This window comes from Marmota marmota, unplaced genomic scaffold, assembly GCF_001458135.2.
Source record: "Marmota marmota marmota unplaced genomic scaffold, marMar, whole genome shotgun sequence".
Lineage (NCBI taxonomy): Eukaryota > Metazoa > Chordata > Mammalia > Rodentia > Sciuridae > Marmota > Marmota marmota.
In genome coordinates this window covers 572,226-597,371 of record NW_026000101.1, presented here as the reverse complement: position 1 = coordinate 597,371, position 25,146 = coordinate 572,226, and the positions used below count along the sequence as shown (strand labels likewise).

General features: G+C 56.9%; 1 protein-coding gene across 19 annotated transcripts in view; it reads left to right on the top strand.

The window, feature by feature from the left end:
• Positions 1 to 25,146, top strand: part of Znf618 (zinc finger protein 618) — a 161,643-nt gene that overhangs the window by 93,884 nt on the left and 42,613 nt on the right. For 15 of the 19 annotated variants that reach the window (XM_048783154.1, XM_048783153.1, XM_048783143.1 and 12 more), the window contains exons 3-6: positions 8,851 to 9,110; positions 18,062 to 18,157; positions 21,411 to 21,488; positions 22,051 to 22,089. In XM_048783154.1, the coding sequence (XP_048639111.1) occupies positions 8,851 to 9,110; positions 18,062 to 18,157; positions 21,411 to 21,488; positions 22,051 to 22,089 (473 nt within the window). The remainder of the gene's footprint in view (positions 1 to 8,850; positions 9,111 to 18,061; positions 18,158 to 21,410; positions 21,489 to 22,050; positions 22,090 to 25,146) is intronic. The other 4 variants (XM_048783148.1, XM_048783147.1, XM_048783155.1 and 1 more) reach the window with 1 other exon arrangement.

The following is a 25,146-nucleotide window of genomic DNA, read 5'->3' as shown; positions in this document are numbered from 1 at the left end:
CAGCTGCTGGGTCGTGGTGTCAGAGAGCCAGGGTTGAGTGGGGAGAGCACTGGGCCGGGGGCAGGACTGTCCTGTCTTGGCACAGTGAGGCACAGCAGGTGCTCAGTTTAGGACCTGTGACATTTGAGGCACCCACGTGGCACTGAGTGGGGGTGTCAGGCACGTGGTTGTGGAGGTCTGGAGTTCTGGGGGTGGAGGTGACTGGAGGTGGGACTTGGGATTCACCGTCATACAATTACTATTTGAAAGAATGAGCTTTCCTGAGATTATGGGGGTGTGGATAAAGAGGAGTTCTAGAACTGACCCTTGTGGCTGCCCACAGAGTCAGGAGGTGAGGAGGCCTCAGCAAGGGCACAAGAGTGGCCCCACAGTGGAGGCCTGGCCCTCGGTTGATCCAGAGCCAAGTGAAGAGAGTGGATCAGAGCAGAGGGCGGCTCTGTAAGGGCTGCTGGCTGGGGGGGGGGGTGAGCTGCATGGACAGGGGTCGGGGGTGTGGGTTTAACAGCGGGCGTCGCAGGGGGCCTTAGAGGGGCAGCTCTGGGGGTGAGGTCGAGGCAACAGCCTCATTAGACTAAGGAGTACTGCCAAGGAGAGGGCCTGCCGCCGTCTGCAAGCAGATGCCAGTCAGTGGCACTGATCAGTGGGAGGAGGGCGTGGGGCATGGGGGGCTGGTCTGAAGTCGGCCTCCGCAGCAGGTCGACTGGGCCCTGGAGTTGTGCTGGGGTGTGTGTGAATTCATTTCACATTCCAGCGTCCGTGCATCTGCGGAGAGTAGCAAGCTCTGCCTCAGATGGTCGCCCTCTCTCTACTGAGTGGCGTCTTCTAATGAAGCTGCGTCTTGAGGCAGGTCAGCAAGGCGTCCATACACACTGGGATGGGAGGATTTCCCTCCCCTCGTGTTGTCTCGGGTGAGGTGCCAGAGTAATTGGCACCCTTGGGCGAAGGGCAGTGGTCCTCGGGCTGCGTCTGGAGGCGGAGGGGTCTGCACAGGAGCACAGCACACATCTGCTGGGTGACGGGCGGGCCTCTCCCAGGGCTTTAGACTTCTCAGATTCCAGCCCACTCGTTGTGTTGTTCAGATGGAAAGACTGAGTCCCAGCAGCCAGTGACAGGGGTGCATGGCTGTTGTCCCTGCAGCTTGGGTTTCTGAGGCTGGAGGATCCCTTGAGCCTAGGAGTTCGTGACCAGTCTGAGCCACATAGTGAGAGCCATCTCAAGGGAAGAGTAAAACTTGAGTCCCGGAAAGGGCAGCCTAGGGAATTGACAGCAGAAATCAGAGTGAAGCTCAGGTGGCTGAGAATTGGTCATATTTACTGTGACTTGATAGAACAAGTGTCAGCATTTTGGGGTGGAATGTTGTAGAAATTGTGCCTAGAAACAATGTCCTCTGACTCTGGGGCACCTGGCATCACCTGGGCCTCTTTCTCCAGCCTGCCCAGAGATAGCGTGACGTCAGGCCTCAGGTCCGTGGTTAAGTTATGTGGTTTGTTGTCTGAGGCTGCAGGGTTTAGTGGTAGCAGCAGACAGGAGCCAGAATTGCTTTTCAGACTAGGCTCGTCACCCTGCCATTTACTCACTTGTGAATGTTGAGTCGGGATGTGGAAGTGAACAAAGTATGGGTCCTGTTCTGTGTTTTGGTTTCCCCATCTGGGCCCAGGCTCTGGTGGTGCCGGTTGTGATGGGGTGGGTATAAGCTCTTGAATTAGCAGGTAAAACACAGAGGAAGAGATTTGTTTTGAAAACCCTCCCTGGCAGTCTTCAAGCCACGTTGGACAGTCCAGACTCAGTAATGGGGATGCATAAGAACAAAATGAGCGAAAGCTGTGGGTAGCCGAGGGCAGTGGCTGATAAGCATGACTGTTCTCAAGCCATTTCTTCAAATGTAGTCCTATAGAATGTATGGGTTTCCTGTGGCTGCTCTAACAAATGACAATAGTTCCTGCTTCCCCACAGTTTGACTTTTTGCAATTTTAGAACTGTGGTCCAAAAATATTAGATGGAAAATTCCAGAAATAAACAATGTGTAAGTTTTAAATTACTTGTTATTCTGAGTAGCATGATGAAATCTCAACGGAGTCCTGCTTCGTTCGCGGTTCGTCCAGGGTATCCACACTGTATGTGCTACCTGCCCACTGGTTACTTCGTACCTCTCAGGTAAACTCTCTGACTAGTATCATAGTGCTTGTTCTCAAGTAACCTTTTATCACTTAATAATGGCCAAGAGTAGTGATGCGAAGGAGGCACTAGGGTATAAAACGTGGAAGGATAAATCAACTCTGGTGCTGTGAGGCAACACTAAAAAACAAGACAGCACAGAAAATTAAAAAAAAAAAAAAAAACGTGTCTGTGGGTTGGGTGTGGTTACCATGGTTTCACACACCCACCTGGGGTCTGCGGTATGTCCCCCACAGGGAAAGGGGGCTGCTGTACCATGAACTGGGTGACTTAAACCAACAGAAGTTTATTGTTTCAAAGTTCTTGGGACCATAAGTCTGAAGTCAAGTGTCCCCAGGGTGGTTCTGTCTCTAGTGGCCTCTGGGAAAAACCTGTCCCTGCTTCGGGTGGCCTTCAGCATTCCTTGGCTTGTGGCCGCATCACTGCATTCTCTGTCACTGCAGTGACACGGCCTCCTCCTCCTCCCTTTCCGTCTCAGGTCTCCCTGTCTTATAGTGACCCTCGGTGCGTGTTGGGCCCCCCCAGTAATTCCAGGGTGAGCTTAGAGCCAATGCCCGTAACTGCTACACTGCAAAGGCCCTTTCCCCAAATTCACAGATTCTGGGATCAGGATGTGGACATATCTTTTGGGGGGGGGGCACCCTGTACCCCATTACAGAGGTGAGGAGGTCCAGACGTGTGAGTCAGAACCAAAGGCAGAGCCGTGCGTGCTGAAGGAGGGGGAGGGAGGGCCTGTCTACACCCCCGCGTTAGTCAGCAGTGACAGAATCCCCAACACGAACAACTTAAAGGAGAGAAGGCTCATTCTGGCTCACGGTTCCAGTCCAAGGTCAACTGGCTGCATCGCTCTGGGCCTGGATGAGGCAGGACGTCAGGACCCGAAGGCCTGGCAGAGCACAGCTGCTCAGCCCGTGGTGGCCGGGAAGCAGAGACAGGGGGAAGGGGCCTGATTCGAGATACAGCCCCCCCACCCCCACCCCCGTGACCCACTTCCTGCGCGAGGCCCTGGTTCCTCAGCTCCCACCACCTCCCAGTCCTGCCGTGGGGTTATGGCTCCGTCAGGTCAGCCCACTGCTGAGCGTAGAGCCTTCCGAATGGTCGAGTCCCTTCTCCAAAGTCCCACCTCTGATACTATCACATTGGGAACCAACCCTTTCACATGCAAACCGTGGGGACATTCTAGGTCCAAACTGAAACAGCCACCTCCCCATTCCAGCTATGTGTGTGCTCGAAGCCTTTGTGATGGAACCCCGAGTTCCAAAGGGCCATACTTTGAGAACCATTGCCTGAGAGAAAGGCCAGGGCTCCCAGTCTCCTTGGGCAGGGGCCCATTGGGTCTGGCTTCCCTCCCAGCAGACCCGCGTAAGCAGTAACCAGTGACCACATATAGCAGGTACTTACTGAAAAATATCCTTTTTAGTGCCCGACTTTGGATTTGATGTTGAAGTGTGACTTGGGTTAAATATAAAATTCATAGCATATCTTGAGCAACTATTTTGTAGTTATCTATATATAAATCTATTTTACAGCGACACAAATAGAATAGATTATGGAGTGTCAGCATGTAGATAGATTCCGAGTGCTTTTTCACTAATATACCTAATGATTCGTGCTGAGAATATCCAAGGGCTCCACTGTACATTTAAATGGATATAATTAAAATAATGAGCTCTATTTTAAAAAATGATATATGAAAAAAAAATTTTTAAGGAAGTTAGAAGGAGCTGCACCACTAATTCAAAGTGATATAAGTACTTCTGCAATTCCATTGTTATTAGGACACCTAATTAAATGCAGAGCATCCGAGAAAAGCATCGTTGGGCTTGTAAATCTAAAGTGCAGAGTCGGGGGAGGAGAAGGAAGTTGCCTGTGTCCTTGATGCTGGGGCTGGGGGTGTCGTGAGCCGTTGTGCCTGTGGGTGAAGGAGGGCGGCTTCTTTCCTCGAGGGGCTGAGTAAGGGGTCAGGCTGGTCACACGGCTGCAGCTGTATCACCCGGCATGGCCTCTGAGTGTTGGGGTACAGGGGTGAGGGTGAAGGAGCCAAGGAGAGGCTGCCTCCCACGGGCGGAGCCAGGGCCCTGCTTCCTACCTCCCAACTCCTGGGGCTGGTAGGTTTGCAGAAGGGACAGAGGGTGGGGAATCCAGACTCATGGGCTTAGGTCCCAGCTCTGCCCTGTGCCGAGGGTCTCCAGTGATGCATTCATACCCAGGCCTGTTGCAAATGGATGTCCTTCAGTTCTGCAAACCCACATTGAGGATCCGCTCCATCCCAAGGGACCCTCAGGAGGCACAGGAGGCTTGAGTCCCAGTGCCATCTTATCAGGAGGTGGTCATTCTTTTGGTCATTGACTGAGTACAGCATTTATGGAGCACCTACTGTGTGCCTGCTGGATGTTAGGAATGCAGCACTACATAAGACTGCCAAGACCTGCTCGTAGGTGTGAACGGCTTGGTGAGTCATAAACGGACAAGATATCTTCAGAGAGCGGCCAGGGCTGCAGAGGAAGTAAAATGAGATGATGAGCTAGAAGCTAGACAGGGAGGTCAGAAAGGTGACCAGTGCCCTGAGATGAATTCATTAGCACGCTGTGGGAGGACAGCTGTAAGCGTCACCTGTGCGTGCAAGGTGGACATGACATTCAGACAGGGAGTCTAACTCAGGCTCCAAGCTGCGAAGGCTTCCCAAAGGCAAGGAGGACGTCATGAACTGAGCCATCGTCGTACAGGCACCTGCCGTCTGTGCACATCCACTTCACGCCAGGTTCCTGGCCGAGCTCCTCACAGGCGTCATCTCCCACCCCTGCACAGCGAGAGTCGTGGTCCCCTGTGACCGACAGGGAAACTGAGGGTTGGAGAGGAGTCTTTGCCCAAGGTCACAGGGCATGTGAGTGGGCAGATGGGAGTCACACCCAGCTCCCCCTTCCCCACCATGGTGTCCTGGTACCAGTGAGGACTCAGGAGCAGGGACACTGAGTCTGTCAGGTTCAGAACATGCGCAGTGAAGGAAGCTGGGGTGACGGGCTTCTGAGGAGGAGGCTGTTCCATCAGCTCCTGTCTTGTCTCTGTGCCCAGTGAACCTCAGGACAGGCAGGACTGGCCGACTGTTAGCACCATGTGGTCTCAGCTAGTGGTGGGAACACTAGCAGTTTCTCTCATGTTGAAAAACACAGTGCATTGCTGGCTCCTCCATCAGTATGTCAGTCTCTGCTGCATGTACAGGTCTAGACAAGGTCCGCACTCCCTCACAGGCCTCTGTCACATTACCCAACAGTGGTAGAACCTGGGTTTGAATGTCTGTCGGTCGGAATCCACAGCCTGTGCACTAAAATCCATGCCATGTAAGGTCCTATCCTTGCACCCTCCGCTCACTATTTGTATTAGTCTGTTTTCTGCTGCTATTACAAAATACTCAAGACTAGATACCTTATAAAGAAAAGAGGTTTATAATCCTAGAAGCTTAGGAGGCTGGCTGAAGCAGGAGGAGTGCAAGTTCAAAGCCAGCCTCAGCAACTCAGTGAGGCCTAAGCAATTTAGTGAGACTCCATCTCAAAATTAAAAAGTGAAAACCGCTGGGACTGGGGCTCAGTAGAAAAGAACCCCTGGGTTCAGTCCCTGGTGTGAAAGACAGAAAGAGAGGGAGGAAGGAAGGGAAAAAGAGGTTTATTGAGCCGCAGTTCCTAAGGTTCAGGGGTGTGGTGCTGCCCTGGATTCTGGAGAGACCTCAGGGTAGATGGCATCACAATGGTGGAGACGTGTTCAAGAGGTAGCGGTCATGGTGACACAGGAAGCTGGTGCGCGTAGAGAGCGGGACACTGTTGCCCAGCAGCCCACTCTGGTGGGAGCTGACGCACGCTGTGGGACATGCTCATCCCGCTGAGGGTGGCACCTGTGACCCCAGTTACCTCCACTAGGCTCTGCCTCTTACATGGCCACGCTGGGGACCAGACCTGCAGCACGGGGACTTTTGGGGTCGCGCTTACACCATAGCTCCTCTCTCCCTGCCCCACAGCAAGGGATGGTGGGTGCCAGGGAAGCATTAGCCCTGGGCTGACCCAGTTTCCAAGCCTGGTGCTGGTCCATCTCACTCCATGACACCTGCGTTCCACAGGGACATCCCCGGCCTCTGCCCCAGGCATTGCCTGCTGTTGCTGACCGGCTGCAGCAACAGAATAGCCTCCTTCTCCGAAGCCTCGGTGGTTCCTTGTGACCTCTCACACCTGCTGGCTGCCCGGAGCCGAAGGCTTCTCTGCCTGAGAGGATGGCAGCGAAGCACTGGCGGATGGAGTGGCTGAGACCCCGAGAGGAGACGGGTCCTGCCCCGGCCACACAGCCACACACTCCCCTGTGGAGGCGCAGCAGCCAGGGGACCGCCCGTCTTGCCCCTCGCTCAGATGCCCTGGGTTTCCACTCTGTTCTGGATACTAAAGTTCAGAAGTGGGTGACGTGGGGGCTGGCAGGGCTGCAGGTGGGGAGGCTCCCTTCTGAGGCTGAGCGCCAGATGCCTGTGACAGGTGCCTGTCCCACCTCCCACGCCCTGACACCACTGGACATGTGAGCCCACCAGCCAGGGCCTGGGCTTCCTGGAGTGTGAGGCAGAGAGGAGCTGGTCTGCTGCAGGGGTCTGTGCGTTAGGACACTCCCCGGGGCACGGGGAGCCAGAGGGTTCCCTAGACAGATGAGCCAGTGACTTCTGAGGGGTGGACCATCGGCTTACGTTTCCTTCTGTGGAAGGAGCCCAAGCCGGGACAATGTCTGGTGCTGGCGTGCTACATGGTGGTAGCAGCACCTCTGCGCCCACTGGTGAGAAGGGTCCTAAGGGCCTGTCATTCACGGCAGTGGGAGCGGTCGCAGGCCGGGCACTGTGGTGCTCTCCCTGTGCTTGATGAAAACCCATGTGACAACTCCCGTGGCTCCGGTTTGCAGATGGGGAAACTGAGGCTGGGAGATGCGATGGCTGGCACAGCTGTGAGAGCAGAAGTGGCGGTGCCCACCAGGGCTGGTGTCACCAGCCTCCCTGTCCAGGCCTCCATCCGCTGTCCTGAGGCCTGTTGGCCCACGCGGGCTGCCGTAGCAGAGCGCACAGACCCTGCGGCTCCACCAAACAGCAGTTTCTTTTCCAGATTCTGGAGGCTTGAGGCCGAGAGTCAGGGCCCAGCTTGCTCCAGTTCTGGTGAGGGTCTTCCTAGCTTGCAGGTGGCCACCTTTGCCCTGTCCTTGTGTGGAGAAGAGCACGGGCTTTGGTAACACCACTGAACCCCTTCACGAGGCCACCACCCTCTTGGCCTCCTTAAGCCCAGCTGCCTCCTAAGGACCCGATTTCCAGACACAGTCACATTAGGGATGACGAGGGCATAGGAATGGGGGCAGGCACCGTGACCCACAGCACCTCCAGGTGGCCTCTGCTTGCTCCTGGCTAGCTGCCCCCACCTACCCTCTTGGCTCAATACCCCAACTATCTCCAACCTGGGGGACAGCTGGATTAGGGCCAGCAGGCATGACACGCCCCAGGTCCCTGGCGGATGGAGTGGCTGAGACCCCAAGAGGACACGGGTCCTGGCCCGGCCACACAGCAAGCCCCTGCAGATCCAGGCCCAGAGCCCAGGCCCACCGCCGGGTGCTTCAGTAGGTGTGCCCGGGGGCTCTGCCTGAGCCAGCCTTAAAGGTCACAGTCCAGGCCCTTCAGGGCACTGGAGAGGCCGGCATGGCCAGGGCGGCCTGCCCAGGCCAGCAATGTAACGATTTCCAGCGTGTGCACGCCTCAGCTTCCTTACCACACAAGGTCCCAGGGCCACAGGGTGATGTGGAGAGTCTCGTTGAGATTGGCTCTGGGGTGGGTGTCAGGGCCTGGCCTGCCACTATTTTTGTGGGTGGCCCAGGGCCGTCACGACTCTGCTCCTGACCCCTGTGTCCCCCTGTGATACAGACTCCATAGTGCATGCCCTGCCCTGCTCAGTGCTGACCCTGCTGCTCCAGGTTCTCTGGTGTTGGAAGAGCCACCTCCGTGCCCGAGGGCTGGCTCCCCAACATGGCCATCGCGGGAGCCTTTGGGGACTGGAGTTTCCCCATCTGTAAAACAGGAGCAGGAAGAGCTTGGAGAGCTCTCCAGGCGGCCTGCCAAGGAGGGAAGCGAGCAGCACGCGCGCTTGGCCTGCGCCAGACACTTAAACCCTGGCTGCTCAACACGTGCTTTGAGGAGCAGGCACCAGCTGACCTGGGAGCTCGTCAGAGACGCAGAACCTCAGGCCCCAGCCCTGTTGCAGCATCCCACAGTGATCAGGGTCCCTAGCCGGTGCAGGTGCATGTTGAGGTTTGAGAAAAAGATTTCAGCCAGCTGCAGGTACCCTTCTAGGACGCTGGTAACTCACTTGTGGTCAGTACCAACGAGGGCCAGGAGTCAACTGGGCACATCTGGACCTCTTTAGACTCCCGCTCTCCTAACGGTAACATTAGTTGGAGCCATATCAGCCTGGCAGTTTTCAAACTGTGCTTCATGGCCCCCCCTGGGAGCCTTGGGGCAGCCACGCGGACTGTGTGGGAAGCTAAGTGGGCTGGGGGTCCTGCTGTCCACTCCATACACAGCCTTGCGTGTCTCTGTGGTTCCTGTGCTGGTGGCTTCCCAGCTGGGCCTGGGAGCAGGGATGGTGTCCACTCTGAGCAGACTCTCCTCTTTCCTAGGGAGCGCTTGAAGCGCAGCCAGAAGAGCACCAAGGTGGAGGGTCCAGAGCCAGCGCCAGCTGAGGCCTCGCTGAGTGCCGAACAGGGTACGATGACGGAGGTGAAGGTCAAGACAGAGCTGCCCGACGACTACATCCAGGAGGTGATCTGGCAGGGTGAGGCCAAGGAGGAGAAGAAGGTGGTCAGCAAGGACGGGACAGGCGACGTGCCTGCAGAGATCTGCGTGGTGATTGGCGGTGTCCGCAACCAGCAGACCCTTGGTGAGCACCCAGCCGAGAGGCTCAGGGCCAGGACCAGGGCGGGAATGTGGGGCTAGCATCGTGGGGGAGTGGGCCTGGCCTCTGCCCCGTCCTCTGCTGAGAGCCCCCGCAGCAGCCCGGGCAAGCCTGTGCCCCTGAGACCCACCTCTGCGTCTGTCTGCAGGCTCTTTTCTTCCTGCCCCGGCGGGCAAAACCCTACCCACCCGTCGGGCCCTTGTGGCAGCCAAAGGCTCAGGATCTTCTGTGGGCCTCCCGAGTCCCTTGTGCCCCTGTGGGGCCGGAGTCTCCCTGGTCACTTGGCTGTCTGTCTTTCTCCCTCCTTGGTTTGATCCCGGTTCCTGGGGGCAGTTCCCAGCTCAGGTCCTGCCCGAGCAGACTCCTGGTCAGGATCAGATTAGTGACACCACACCTTGCCCTCTTAGAGGAGCTGTAGAAGCCAGCTTTCTAGCAGCGCTTTCTCTTCCTTCCTCTCCCGGGGTCCCCCACAGGGCTCCCTGCGCCACTGCCAGGCTCACAGCTCAGCTGCCCACAAGCCCAACAAACAGGCTTGTTTCGTGTAAGTAGAGCGGAGCCAGCAGATCAGGTGGCGGGGACCGGTCCAGTTGGAGCCCCTCACCCTACGCACGTGGGGTGGCTGCTCCTCAGCTGGTCTCTGAGCTCAGCATTGCCAGGTCTCTCACAAATTGCCAGGAATGAGCATTGTGATGTGAATTCTTTTGGTTTTCAGTGTTGGCAACAAATTGCACTTTTGAAATCTGCCAAACAGAACATATTTGTGGGTCTGAGTCTTTCCAAGGGCCACAAGTTTGCCACCCCTGCTCTGTGAAACGAAGCCCACGGTCCTCAGCCTGACTTTGTCGCCGTGTCTGGTCAGACCCTGGGCTTCCGTTTCCATCCGCGCCGCCCTCCACGTTTCCTGAGCTTGCTGTGTCTTTGGGAGTGCCATGCCTCCTTTGTCACTGCCTGCCCTTCCTGGCTGGTCTGGCCTGCCTTTTTCTAAGTTCCTGCATCTGCCTGGTGTGCATCCTGTGTGGCCCTCAGGGCCTCATGGTGAAGGTCCCTGTATCTGTTCCACCTGGTTCCACTCAGGTCCTATGGCCTTTTCTCCCCAGCCACTGGGCTCGGCCTCGTGCCCCCTTCCCAACCGTCCCTCTGCTGTTTGGGCTGTGATCGGCCCGGCCTGGGTCGTGCGGCACCTCTGACACCCGTGCTTATGTGTCTCCCTGCCCGGCATCGCCTGCTCTGCACGCTGGCTCCAGGGAGGCCTTGCCAAAGTAGACCCATGCAGCTCCCTGCTGGTCAGCCTCAGGACCGACTCTTCTGTCTCTGAGTTGAAGCTATGGCCTCAGGTCCTCCGTAGCCCCAGGTCCTGCCCATCTTTCCATACCTCTCATTCCAGAGCAGTCTGCTCTTCTCTGCTCCTGCTGTTCCCTCTCCTGGGAATGCCTTTGCCCGTTTCCCAAATCACCCCACACCTGTGCCATCTGCTTTCAGAAGCGTCCCCTGATCCCACTGGTCAGAAGGTCTGTTTCCACCCTGGCCCTCACCAGGACACCTTCCCACTGTCTCTTTACAGTAGAGGCCTTCACTGTGTCTGTCTCGGCCAGGTGACTGGTAACCCCTGAAGTTTGGAGCTCCAGGACCTGCCTGATTTCTGTCCCCTTGCTCCCCACTCCTGCCCATGGTACCTAGCAAGGTCCTGGCTTCCGGAAGTGATGTTCACAGTGGTACTGTAACTGCTGGAATGGGGCTGGGTTATGCTGCAGTAAAAAAAAAACGTCCTAAAACAAAGAGATCTTGGCATCTTAAAACTCCACAAAAGTTTATTTCTTATTTACACTGCATGTTCATGTGGTCACAGGGGGCTCTGCCTTCCTCTGGGCTCAGACAGAAATCAGCCCTTATGTGGAATTCTGCTGGCCAAACAAGCCCTGGGTGGGCTCCCCTGGCAATCGTTGGCTGTCGCCAAAAGGAAGCAGTATTAAGTCCGCTCGCAGCCATTGGCTAGAGCTAATCACATGGTTCTACCCAACGTCAAGGAAGCTGGGTACAGTCATCCTTCCACCGCCGGAATCTGGGTGAATAGAGTGTCTGGAACAGGTGTTTAGTGCCAAAGGAGACAAGCCTTTTCAGGGGTTGGACCTGCCCTCCTGCCGTCAGTAGTCACCCCCACCCCCGGGGTCAAGGACTGAGTTCCCCCTGGGTGGAATTGTTCCTGGGGAGAGGACATGCCCTTGCTCTCTTTGGTGTGCGCCGTGAGACTCACCAGACCCAGCAGCTGTCTCATGCTTACCAGGAGATGCCCAGTGAGGGCAGCAGAATCCGAGTCTTGGAGTGGAGCCGGGGCTCAGGTCCACCAGGGAAGCCTCGAGCATCCAAGCCAGGGAAGCGTTGGAGCCTTCCTGTGACGCTGCCTGCACAGGGACAGTCCCTGGGTCCTGGAGCCTTGTGCCAGCCACGATGGGGTTTCCATCTCAGCTGCTGCTCTGCAGTGAGGCCCCTGGCCCGTCTGTCTTACTGTCCTCATCTGTGAAATGAGGCCTAGTTCCTGCCCCAGCCACCCCCTGGGTGTGGGAATCCAAACTGGCACTGAGGGCACGGTGTTGCCCGAGAATGAGCTCCGCTGCTCTGACGCGTGCGAGGGGATCGAGGGGATCGGGCCCCTGACGTGGGAGTGTGGTGCCCCGGGCAAGTTTCTCGCCCTCTCCGTGTCTCAGTGCCACAGCTGCAAATTCCCCAGGTTACGCGAGGACCGGAAGAAGCCTAGGCACAGCGCTTGACAGGGTGCTCAGTCAGCAGCCCAGGGCGGTAACGTTGGTGCTGTGCAGAGTGGAAAGTGCTCTTCAAGGTGCGGCACAGTCACGGTCCCTGCTTCCCGCCCCCGACCTCACAGGCCAGCCAGTGTGATGTGGGGAAGTACGGACTGGGGAGGAAAGTTGGCACTGGGCGAGTCCCTGACTTCCCTCCGGTACTTGAGTATCTTGTGAAGCATCTAAGTAACCTGGTCTTGGCACCAGGTTTGGAAGAAGTTGTAGGGGCCAAGGGCAGGTTGGGGTGGAGCCACCATTTTGGAGGCTGTACCACAGCAGGGCCAGAGCGCTCCCTGCTGGCCCCGGGGGCTCATCTCACCTCCCCCAGGGCAGGCTTCCTGCTGGGGGGCCTGGTTGCAGCTGAGGAGGAGGCTGGCTTGGCCTTTTAGGAAAGAAAGGCATTAAAGAAAAAGAAAAGAAAAAGTCAGTGTGAGAATGGAACCTTTCAACTTGTCTCATCTCCAGGTAGCAAATAGATCTCACCTGGTGGGTCAAGTCCAAGCGGTTGCTGCTGGGAATTCTGTGTTGAGGACTTAGGGTGTGGCATGATCGATGGTTGATGTCTGGCCTGGATCCAGGAGTAGTGGTGGGGCGACATGTGCTATCCATTTAACATCCTTGACCCCCTCATTTTATAGAGAGGCAGCTGAAGGCCCGTGGAAAGGAAGAGACCTTCCCAGAGTCACCTAGCAAGGTGGTGACACTCACCTCATAGAACCTATCTTGCACCCGCTTCTGAAAGTCAAGCAAGGAGGGAACCACCCATAGGGTCCTGGAGAGGTGCGGGCTGGTTAGAGCCAGGTCTTTAAGTGGGCTCATGCCACAGGGTACCCCTGTGCCCCGGTGGCCCAGCCTGAGGAGTTGATGTGGCCCAAGGCACTGGGCGGGATGTGTCAGGGCTTCGCTCACCCAGCCGTGCTGGGGCTCAGAGGTGGGCTTCGTTGCTGAGTGGAAGAGAGTTCCTGCCTGGTCACCCGAGCTGCGCCACAAGGAGCCTCCCAAGTCCTCTCTGGGCCTTTGAAGGCCGTCAGGCCAACAGTGTTCCCAGCAGCACCGACATTGTCCAGGGCGCTGGCGTTGCAGCTCCTTGGGCAGGGGCCAGGGGCATCGGTGCCCAGAGTCTGGCTGCCACATTTGTAGAGCTGCTGCCTCCACACCATGCTTCCCAGGGAAGCCCTTGGGCTGAGAAGGGTGTTTCTCACTCTTAAAAAGAACACCACTGCCAGCTGGCCGCTGTGGCTCAGGCCTGTGATTCCAGCACTTGGGAGGCTGAGGCAGGAGGATCACAAGTTTGAGGCCAACCTGGCAATTTAGCAAGGCCCTGTTTCAAATGAAAAATAAAAAGGGGTTGGGGGTGTAGTCCAGTAGGGTTTCATCCCTAGCCCTGAAAAAAAAATCACAGCCATTGGAGCTGGTGTGGGGTTTGGGGGCAAGACCCCCCAGCTTTTTTTTTTTTTTTTTTTTTTTTTGAGCAAAAAAAGTACAGATAATCCTGAACTTGACAGCTTGGTCAGGTAAAACCAGAAGTGAAAGAAAGCAAGTTGACAGACCCCGTGCCCACTTGACAGACTCCAGGCAGAGCTGCCCGACAACCTTGTGCCGTGGCTGGACCATGCTTGAGGTCTCAGGAGCTCCTCTCTGAGGAGTGATAAACACAGGCACTGTCCAATTCCACGATCATGGTATTGCCAACTGATCACCGTACAGCAGTGTACCTCAGAATCCTGCTCAACCCGGCACACCAAGCAGTCACTGCCCGTCAGCTAGAAACGGAGAATTGGAGTGGAAGTCTCCTTAGCCCAGACCAACCCAAGGCAATGGGTTTATACAGGACAACCGGCTGTGGACCATTCCCTGCTTCCAAGAGGTAGGGTCGCCAGCCCCGCTCATGATGGTCAGAATGTACCGTCAGCAGTGAAGGCTGTTCTCTGAGCCATGGGACCGTTGGTCCTTAATCCTGAGAAAGGCCAGGTGAGGGGCTGGGGGCTGCAGGTGCATGGAGACCAGGGGTCTGGGCTTTCTGGTGTGGGGCAGGGGCCCACAGAGGGAGCCAGCCATCCAGCTCAGCTGGGCCCCACTTCTCATGAAGGACCAGCCAGGTTATTCCAGAGAGTTAACTGTGCGGAGGAGGTGGGGACAGTGTGCCCTGAGGAGGGCGGTGTCCGGGGAGGGGAGAAGGGGAGATGGAGCAGACATGTTCTGGGTGGGCCCAGACAGCACAGGGACGTCACCAGGAGGCGATTTCAGTTCAGTAACAAGAAGGACATGGTGACTGAGGAACTGTTTGGTACCCCGATATAAGTGTGTAAGGGAGATGGGTGAGGAGGGGGGTCACTGGGTGGGCTCTAGGAATGGAGTCGGGGGTCAGGAATCTGCAGGGTTTCTAGGCAAGTTCTGAGCCCCCAGGGAGGGGGCGCAGACGAGGAGGGAGCCTCAGTCCCGAGGTGGCAGCTGGGCTGGGCTCTGGGAGGAGCAGCAGAGAGCTTGACAGCCACTCAGGCGCGGCCACGTGGGTTTCGGCCTGTGACAAGCTCAGGCGGTGGAGGTGCCAGGTCCTGCTTTGCAGAGCCAGCTGACAGCTAGTGTCCTGTTTCAATGGGTTGTTGGCAGGGCTTCGCGCCCAAGCCTGCCAGAACCAGCGCGCAGCCCTTTGCAGCGCCACGCGGAAAGAAGGGGTCCTGGCTGCCCTCCAGGCCTGTCTGGTCTCTGCAACGACTCTCCATCTGGTGGTCTCGAGTGGGAAGGGACCTGTTGGAGGATCCCTGTTGGAAAGGGTTCCTGGACTGCACGTCAGGGGACGGCCTCACATGCCGAGGGTTCATGGACAAGCCAGGGGACCAGGAACGGGAGTTCCTAAGCTCCTGAGTGTCGGTGGGTGGGGTAATGTCTGCCTGTCTTTCCAGAGGGAACCTTAGGGCAGAGAGGAGTGGTAGACATGAAAAGGGCTTCAGGGAGAGCCGAAAGCAAGCCAGATGCAGGCATCAGGACTTTGACACCTTGGGGGTGACCCGGGAATGATAAAAACTAAAAAGCCAGTGGGTCACACATTTTTTTGTTCCCTCCTAAAAGACTGTTGAGACGCAGTGTGTTTGTTCTTTCACATTTTTGAGTTGACATCTAATGTTTTTATCCAAAGTTTAAGTAATTGCAAAGGATACGGTTTCTGGAATACTGTATTTCAAAAAGGGTGGCACTTTGGAAATAAAGCTGTGAACCTCTCTTTTAAATGTATCCAAGGGAATCCGTGAAACAGCATTGCTATTTGAATATCCGCCATCGTCACTTAAAAAACATAAGAGCAAGCTCATCTTTAACAGCCAAGTATTTTATATCTTTCCTTTTTCTCCTTGAACTCTTATTTCCAGTCCACTTCCCCCCGGGGTTTTATCCTAATGTAATATATTTTTTATGCTTCAAAGTCTTTTATTGATCACTGTTTCACACTCATCCACCACAACAAGAGGTACATAAATTGAAGTAGAAATTTCTGGAAAAAAAAAAAATCCCTGAGATCATAAAGCCCTGCATTTTAAAGCACAATTTTTTTTCAGATTGAGTTGTTATTAGCATGCAATTCGTCAAAAGCAAATTTAGATAAATAGCAAATGTAAAAGTAAAAAATTATCGAAAGCACACTTCCCGATGGAATGGCTGGGGCTTGCTTGCTTCCTCATTTGGCTCCTGTATCTGCAAATTCCTATTTCTTGTTGCTGGGATGAGACAAGACAGCCTTCGTCTTATTCCTGGTCTTTGGTGTTCGCAGGGCGAAGTGCTTAGGAAGCTCGACTGTGTAAATCAGGAGCTGGCGATGGCTGGCGCTCTGTCGGTGGTGTCACTCAGCAATGTCACTCTGTTCTTTGAACTTCTTCTAAGATGTATGCCAAAAATCACGCAGGGGTCTGTGATCTGACGGGATTTTAACGGTCTCTTCGCTAGCAGCTCTATTAGATCCTTCTTTATTGGGGGTGAAAGCAGAGAATTGGATTCAAAATGGAATTGTCCCCAGTCATTAGATCCAGTCACCTTCCAAACCCTAGTATTCCGGGTCTTCTCTGTGCTTGGAGCCCTGAGGCTTTCCCCGGGGAGGCACTGTGGCAGGATTAGGGTGGGGAAAGGATGCCCTTTGGTTTTAAGGGGGAGAAGGGTGAGAGGAGGGTGTGGGGGGGACCAGTGCGTGGGCCTCCACCTGCTACCAGCCCCGGTGCATTGATTTTAGGAAAGAGTCTGTTTGGAAGTTGATGTCCGGAGAATTGACTTAAAACTAGTGTCCCCTGGACAGCTGCCACAACCCCCCAGGATCTGTGTCCCCTCTTGGAAGACCCTGCTTCAGAGGGCATTCATTGTGAGGCCAAGCCCCAGAAAGATCAGAAGCCCACTGTCCACTTGTCCTCTTGAAGCACCCCTGTCCTCAGGCAAACCCTGGGCCAGCTCCCGTGGTGCCTTGGGACCAAGAGGTCGGGGATCCCCTGAGCACTTGACCTGTGACCTTCTCTCATCGGCCTTGGTTTCTGTCTTGCTGTATTTTCTCTCTTCTGAAAGGTGTCCAGTTTCCCTAGAGTTAACTGTGTGCCCCGATGGGAGCTGAGGGTTACCACCCGCCTCCCCTGTAGGCCCCGCCCACTTCTCCCCACACACCTGGCCAGGCTGCCTCGGGTGCTCTAGGCCTCTGCCAGGTGCTCCGGCAGGTGCAGGTAGGAGCGTTGACAAGGATTCGTCTTGCAGGCTGGGGACTGGGGACTCCTTGCAGCGCAAGACAGACGGGAGGGCACAAGGTTGGGCTCCTGTGCTGGTGAGTCCTGCCTGCCATCCTGGAGCTGAGCCAGGACACTGAGTGGGGTGCTCTGGGGAGCCCTGTGGCTGCACCAGACACGACGGGGGCTCTGCTGCCCTGCAGAGCCACAGGGAGCTCTGCGACTGGCCAGAACACGGCTCACTCGGCATCCAGGAAGTGACCTGGCACCCAGGGCTCTGGAGCCTGAAGGCTGGCCTTGAGCCCATTTTCTCGCCTGCCATTGGCTGATGAACCTCTAGGACCATGCGCTCACCTGTGGGATAGCGGGCTTGGGAGAGGGAGAAGGGGGGAGAGGGAGAAGGGAGGCGAGGCCCGCGGGGCTGTCAGTGGCCACTGCTCAGAAGCACAAGGCGCTGTCCCAGAGAAGCTGGTGGCGTGGCAGGTCCAGCCACCTCTGGCAGGTCGCCCCTTTGGTCCTCGCTTCTCTCCACTGAAAAATGGGGATGGTGATCACTTACCTGTTGGGGTCATGAGGATGACCTGAGCTAGGCAGCAGCCCTGGGCTGGGACCCCGGGGCCACCTGCTGCCCTTGTGAACTGGACGATTGCCGTACATAACTGCAGAGCCTGGCACTGAGCAGGTGGGTGGTGATGGTAACTGCTGAGGTTCAGGAAGGGACAGGAGCAGCTGGGGACCAGAGGACCAGGAGGACGCACAGCAGGGCATCAGCAGGGCAGGGGACTGAGCAGAGAGCAAAGAGAAGCTCCTGTGGTGCTCCCTGCACTAGCCTGGGGGTGATAGTGGCCAGGGGACACAGGCACAGTGCCCATGGGGCACATCTCCATGGAAGGTCATCTTACTGGAAGGTTTGGGGGCAGAAACTTGAGTTATGATCGTGTGATGCGCCAGGATATAGAGAAAAACATGCTCCTTGTTTTCCTGGGAGGCATTCAGGAAGTTGAGTCCCCCCCCACCACACACACACACCCAAAAAGTTGGAAAGGCTGATGGTAATAGAAGCTATCATTTATTGAGTGCCTGTTGTATACCACACACAAAAAACTTGAGGGGGGTTTATCTTGGGCTGCTGCTTCCTGCCGTTTCTGGCCTCCTTGGTAGTGTGAGTTCTTTGTATCTTGAAGGAAGCTTGAGTTATTCAGGTGTGAAGAACAGAAACAGAACCCTGAAGGGGCGCGGGGGGACCCCACAGGGGCTGCCTGGCAGTAGGAATTCATGAGTGAGGAGGTGGCCCCTCATCCCGACATGCGCCGAGGATTCTAAAGCCCTGATGGTGCAGGGGACAGGCCATCAGGATCAGGCCCTGTGCCCCCCCAGCTGACCCGCCCCTCCCCAACTCCCTGGCATTCTCCCGCATTGAGGGCTCTTTCTGATTTCTTATGCAATTCAGATGGAAAAGCGCCCGAAGCCAGCCCCCGCTGCGGATCTGTGCGAGGCCGGTATTCAGGGACCTGGATTTTTGACCAAGCGTTGAGATGTACACCGGGTACGTGATGGACGAGGGACAGGGCCTGATCCAGGTCAGCATGAGGTGGCAGTGACTGAGTAGCCACCAGCTGCAGTCCCTGTGGAAGCAGGCCTGCAGTGGCTCAGGCACAGGGACCATCCACAACACCCTGTCACCTTGTGAGCGTCACCTCGAGAGCACCTATCTGCTCTGGGGCTCCAGAAACAGTGGCTGGCAGAGGGAGGGTGGAGCGTTTGGAAATCCGGGGTTCTGTGAAGCGGGACCCCTCCCTCAGCACTTCCTTTGAGTCACAATCCTGTGAAAAAGGCAGGGACAAGAGGGCCCCGTGGCCACAGGTGTCTGGGAGACGCTGGGTTAAGCAGCAGTGGTGTCCTTCACTACAGGACTTCTCAGTCCGACCCGGGGACCGGCCACACCGGGAGGTCTTTCCTCACAGTCCCTTGGCCGCGATCCTGCTTCTTGGGAAGCATTCAGGAAGTTGAACGCCAAAGGAAAAACTGTAAATGCCGATGATAACAGCAGCTATCCTTTATCAGATGCCTGCTGTGTACTGCGATAAGGACCACAGTGTTACGGTCCCCCTGTTCTGTGGGCACAATGTTGCAGAGAGGAATCCTGAAGTGTGGCTCATCCCAAGGCCTGCCCGAGGCTCCCCTGATGTTTGAACCCAGATTGGCTCACAGCGCCGCACCTGGGGCAGCTGCTCCAGTGAGCTCTTCCCCGTCTCACCCCACCTCTGTCCACCTGGCGCCCTCCACAGATGGGAACCCGAGGGCAGGCCCATCCTGCCGGAGCACGAAGCTGCATGCCCATGGACAAGGCCCAGGAGCAGCCTGGACTCCCTGGATGGGGCCAGGCCTTGGAGCAAGGCTGCCTGTGCCTGGGGCTCTCTCCAGGGGAAAGGGGAGAATCCTGTGAAGCCAGGGGGTGTGGCTTGTATTGACCCCATGGACTCCGCCCCTCACGGCAGCTGGGCTGGGTTCTACCTCCATGCCCCAGGACCCGACTCACCATGAACCAGTCACGGGGAGCCCCTGACAAGGCAGGGATGACCACACCTCAGGATTCCTCTCTGAAGTCCATGGCAGGCGAGGCTTTAGCACTGTGCCTGGTACACAGCAGGTCCCATTTGTCTCCGGGCCTGGTGACCTGTCTGCTCCCCATTAGAGGGAGGGCAGAGATCATGTCTTGCTCGCTGGTGGGGCCTCAGTGCCTGGCCTGTTGCACATGCTCAATAAATCCTTGCTCAGTTGAAGGGGAATTGGCAGAAACTGTTGAAGAGGGGTAGTGGCGGCCAGAAGAGTCAGGGTCATTGTCACTTGGTGACAGATGAGTACAGCAGCAAGACACCAAGAATTTATGGCACCCTCACTGTGTGCCAATCACAGGGCTAAATACAGAGAGCCATGCAGTGTGAACTTGGCCCTCCATGTGTTGGTCTGTTTTCCCATGTGACAGGGAATACAAATGCAGACCTTTAAATGACAGACTACAGGGTCCCACATGGGCCTTAGGATGACAGTCGCCCTGGAGGATCCACAGTAGTAGCGCTGGCGCCGGCCTATCTTCCTCACTGCCACCTCTGTGCGCTGGCTCACGGGACTGACCTCACTCGCGGGGAGTGGCGATCAGGAGTGGAAAGCGTAATCCTTTTATAGGTGGGAAAATCGAGGCTCAGGCAGGTGAAGGGATGTGTGTGAGGTCAGGCAGCCGAGGGGTGCCAGTGCCGAGCCAGCAGTCACACTGACCACCCAGCGTTCTCCTGCTGACTCTGACTCCTCGAGCCCACATCCAGGGACAGAGCCTTAGCTTCCAGGCACGGCAAAGAGTGGTGGTTGGTGCCTCAGCAGATGTCCGGGGTTGGGATGAGAGCACAGTTCACGCTGATTCAGTCTTGACCTTGACCTCTTGCATTCCCTGGTTTTCCAGCGAGGAAACTGAGGCACAGCTGGAATTATGAGGCTGAGCTCCGTCCCAGGCCTTGTCTAAAGCCAGTGTCCCCATACCTGGCTACGGGGCACCAGAATCCCCTGGGACCTTTTTGGAAAAGGCAGATTCCTAGTCCTGCCCCAGCCTTTCTAGAGCACCGAGACTGGTCCAGGGCCTCTGTGCCCGGAGGTGCTCCCTGGCTGTTGGATTGGGAAGAGCAGGGTCTGGGCGCAGGCGACATCTAGCCTGCGTGAGGGCCTGGTGGGTGGGGAGGGGAGGGTCAGAGTCTCTGCTCCTAGGGGCCCTGCCAGGCTGTGTCCCATGGGCTCTGCCTGCCTTCCTGCCATGGACCTAAACCCCACGCCATCTATCTGAAGCTTCACCTATCTGAAGCGCTCTCTGGGGAGTTCAGCTATTTCAGTCCGTCTGCTCCTGGAGGAAGGCCCACTGGGGACCGGAGTCAGGCGTTTGCACCATGTTAGTCTCTGAGTTTGAGGGTGCACTGTCATTCCTCTGCAGGTGTGGGGTGCTCTCCTTGCCAAGCAGATCTGTGGCAGGGCCCAAGATCTGCCCTGGGGCAGTGCAGAGCCCCCGGAGGTCTGCAATGAACAGAAAGAGCTTGATGTACCTGAGGGATTGAGATGCTGCTGTTAGCCAGGTGCCGTGGCGCATGCCTGTAATCCTGCAGCTCAGGAGGCTGAGGCAGGAGGATCACGAGTTCAAAGCTAGCCTCAGCAACAGCGAAGCACTAAGCAACTCAGTGAGAGAGACCCTGTCTCTAAATAAAATACAAATAGGGCTAAGGATGTGGCTCAGTGGCTGAGTGCCCCCGAGTTCAGTCCCCGGTACCCCCCAAAACAAGATGCTGCTGCTGGCAAAAGGCAGAGGAGGGACAAGGACTGAGGCACCTCCTAATTTTGAAGTCTGTCCTCTTAACCTCTCTCCCATCCTGGAAAAGGGGTAGCCGGAAACGACCAGATGCATTTGGGGAAGGATTTCCTGGAGGTGCAGTTACTCCTCTCAGAGCACCCCACATTCCCCTGCACCTTCCTCCCCAGGTGTCGGCAGAGGGAGCCCAGGATGCCTCCTCTCTGTCTTTCCGATTGGGAAGCTGAGGCCCAGAAATGGTGGCACCTTCCCCAAGGTCACGCACAAAGCTGGAGACAAACCCGGGCAAGGACCCGGGGCCATCTCTGCTGGTCCATGCCCCTCTTTGCTTGCTAGGAAACTTCCCTGCCCTGAGACACAGTTAGCAGTGCCTGGTGGCATCACCCACGGGTCCTGGGCCCCTGTGGATTGCAGGGCGGCTGACGGGTCCCCTCTCTCCTCTTCTGTTTTCCAGGGTCCTACGAGTGTGGGATCTGTGGCAAGAAGTACAAGTATTACAACTGCTTCCAGACCCACGTGCGGGCGCACCGAGGTGAGCGGGTCCCAGGCCACCCCTGTCTGTTCTCTGCCCACTTTCCCACTTGGGTTCCATGGGTGTCCCCAGAGAGCTCCCAGCTTTTCCAGCTCTGGCTTTTCTTTCTGCCATGGGGGAAGGCCAAGGCGCTGAGCGAGGCCTCCTTAGTGTGGGGTACACATGAGCCGAGGGGCACCGCAGGGCAGGCCGCCCAGCCTCTGCCTCCAGGGCTCCCTGCCCCTCCACCTGGGCTTCGTGCCTCCCGGGACGCTCAGCTCTGTGTGCTGTCGGCCACCCTGCAGGGCAGGTGCTCGTGTCCTTCTGTGTGTTCTGGTGACAGCGAGGAGTGGGCCAGTGGCTGCTGCCCATTCTGAAGCTGAGGGCCAGGAGGGCGGCACCTGCCCGCCCCGAGCCTGGCAGCGGGGAGCAAGCTGCAGACTCAGGGCTGGTTGGTGTCGGGGTCACAGAAGGCCGCAGCACAGTGCTCCGGGCCCCTCTCTGCCAGCTGCTCCACCTCCCCTCACTGTCCCCGTGGCCTTCTCCCAGCTCACCTCCTTCCCACTCTCACTCTCTCCCACAGACACCGAAGCCACCTCAGGGGAGGGAGCCTCCCAAAGCAGTGAGTACCCCGCTCCTCGTGGTTGGGCTGTGGGAGGAAGAGGGGGCTGTTCACTTCATCCCTCAGGGCGCCCCCAAATTTGCTTCTGAGACACACATAGCAGGGGTCCAGCCTCTGGAGCCAGAGGGTCCTTATATGGAGACAGAACTTGGTGCCTCAGAGAAGCCAGAGGGGGTCCTGGCAGCTCCGTTCTGGGGAGGTTAACAGGTGTTCTGTCCATGAGGGGTTCTCTGGCCAAATAACTTTGGGAATCCTTGAGCTGTAATTGGATGAGCAAGCATGTGGACAAGGTGCCTGGACAGAAGCAGCCCAGGCCACCTGGAGCGTCCCAGGTTCTTTGGTCACTGACTTATGTGTCTGGGGTGGTGGAGCTGACCTTGGAGAAATGCTGTTCTGGGGTTTCTCGTGAGCACAGCAGCCGTGGTCATAATTGCTTATTGGTCTTTGCCCCAAGGTGCCATATCCCAGCACCTGGGGCCACATGGGGCCTTGACATTTGCTTTGCTACGCAGGCTCAGACCCACTTGGGCTTCTGCCTGCCCCACACCCTGTGGGTCTGGTCAGCAGCCAACCAGCTGGGTGTAGACTGGGGTGTTCACCCCTCACTGAGCTTCCAGAGCCTGCAGTTCCTCCCTTAAGTGAATATCCAAAGGCAGTGTCTGGGCTGGGCTGGGCTGGGGCTCAGCGATAGAGCACTTACCTGGCCTGTGTGAGGCACTGGGTGTGATTCCCAGCACCGCATATCAATAAGTGAATAAAATAAAGGTCTATCAACAACTGAAAAAAAAAAAAAAAGAAAAAGAAATGTCTGCGCATGTTCATCAAAGATGTAAAGTAGCATATTCTTGGTGCACTAACAGCTCCAAACCAGAGGCCACCCAGATGCCCGGGGCTGGCTGAGTGATCAGCCAGCATGTTCCCCTGCTGCCATGCAGTGGCATGGAGTAGGAGAGGCCGGGCAGAGAAGAGGCTGAGGCCACAGAAAGCAGAGCCACGGGGGACAGCGGAGCTGGTTGAGTCAAGAGAGGGACCACCGGTGGGGTGGGGAGGTGGTGGTCCTCGGCCTCTGAGCCAGAGGCCAGCCACGCAGGAGTGACCATGTTTGCTTACGATCCATGCACTGTCCTGCAGCGGGGGTCAGGATGACTTTCTGGAGAGGGCCAGGTGCTGAGCAGCTCAGGCCGCAGAGGCCCAGCGTCTCCACACAGACACTCAGCCCTGCCTTTGTAGCAGGAACTCTGTCAGGGACGGTCTGCAGCTGAGTCCTTAACCAGGGGACAAGGCAGGACCTGGCCTGGGTCCCATAGTGTGCCCATCCCCGTTCCTCATGTTTATTACAGCAACATAAAAGTCAACATTACCAAAACCTAAATAAACCCAAACAAAGCTGGCGGAGGTGGTCTGAGGCACGCAGGGCTCAAGGAGGGCCCTGGAGGGGCTGGGTCCTAACAGCAGGTCTCTGAGGCTCGGCCCATCCACTCTGGATTCCTCTGCACTCGACAGGCAGGTTGGCTGGATACCTGGAGCTGGGTGGAGGCCCAGCCCAGCCCTCCCCTAGCCGGGCCTGACTCCTGCCTCCCTCCGTGGCTCCCTTCTTTTCCCATGGATCTCCCATGCTCACCACATATTTAAGCTTCCCCGTTTGTCCTTCCTCAGCCATTCTGGGCCTCACCTGTTCTGGGCCCTGGCCTCCAGCATCACCTCCACTGTGTGCTGGCTAGCTTCTGCAGCACTCGGGCCCACTGGTGGTCAAGGCTTATGGTTCAGGGCGCCATGACCCAGGCCCACAGTGCTGCTCAGAGTCCTTGGTCAGCTCCCACACCAGCCTCCTGGGAGGGGCCTCACCATGGGGTCTTGGAGCCGAAAGGGTCCTGCAGAGAATAGCACGTCCATCCTGCCCTGTTTCCAGGTGAGGACACGAGTCCTCAGGAGCACAAGTCCTGCGCCTTGGGAGTAGTGGATGTGGCCTGGACTCCAGGTCCCACACTTCCTAGTCCAGGAGGCGTAGAGACATCCACTCACTGCCTCCCCTGACAAGGTGGCAGTTGGCCCCACGTTGCTGCTGTCACATTCATTCTCTTTGTGAAGCAGCATTGGGTAACATACCCCCGGTTGGTCAGGCTGTCGGGCACGGTGCTCGTGTATTCCTTATCACCACTCTGGGGAGGAAGGGATTAGCGCCATTCCCATTTTGCAGGTGAGGCACAGGGACGAGGGGCCTGGTCAGGTGGGATTGAGCTCAGGTGGCCTCAGCCTGGAGCTGGCCTCCCACATGGATTTGCAGGGCCTGTCCTGAGATGCCAGGCTCCCTGGGAGCTCTGAAAATGTGGTTTCACTAACAAAAAACCATTGTGTCGTCTTTGGGAAGAACTCTTGCCCTAATCCACCCGCCATTAGGAGTTGGGAGTGAGGTCCCCCTCCATGTTGGGGAAACGTGATAGTGTGGGACTGGACAGGGCTTTCTGGGCACCTCTCAGTGCAGAAAGCTGGGAGCCCATATTTTACAGGAGGGGCCAGTGTGGCTGTGGCGACGGGGGCAGCCACTGGCAGGAGAGTTTCTGGGCAGACGAGGGAAGGGGGCCAGCCAGTCGTGGAGGGCGGCCAGCACTGGGCCTGAGAGGGATTTCTGGGTGGAGGCCTTTCTGGAATAGGCCCCCTCAGCTACTCCATCTCTGTTCCCAGGTGTCCACCAGTGAGTGCAGGTGGGATGGGCAAACTGGATTTAAGGTCCAGATGGGAGGCGACAGGGGAGGTTGCTCCCTAAGCTGGATTGCTGGCCTCCGAAAGTGAGTGAAGCCTGAATCAGGCTTGGAATCCTGGACTCACCAGCCTGGGAACGGTCCCGGGAAACAGTGCATCTCTCAGTACCGCCCCATACCCCACCACCACCCCTTGGAAGATTCTGGTACCCACCATCCTCAGAACACCTACAGGTGCCGAGGCTGCAGGCCCCTGGCTTAGGTGCCAGCTCATCTCTGCGGCCCTGGTGTCTGCTAAGGCCCTGTGGGAGTCTGCCAGTGCTGTGGGCGGGGTACGGGTGGAGGCTGGAGGGGAGAT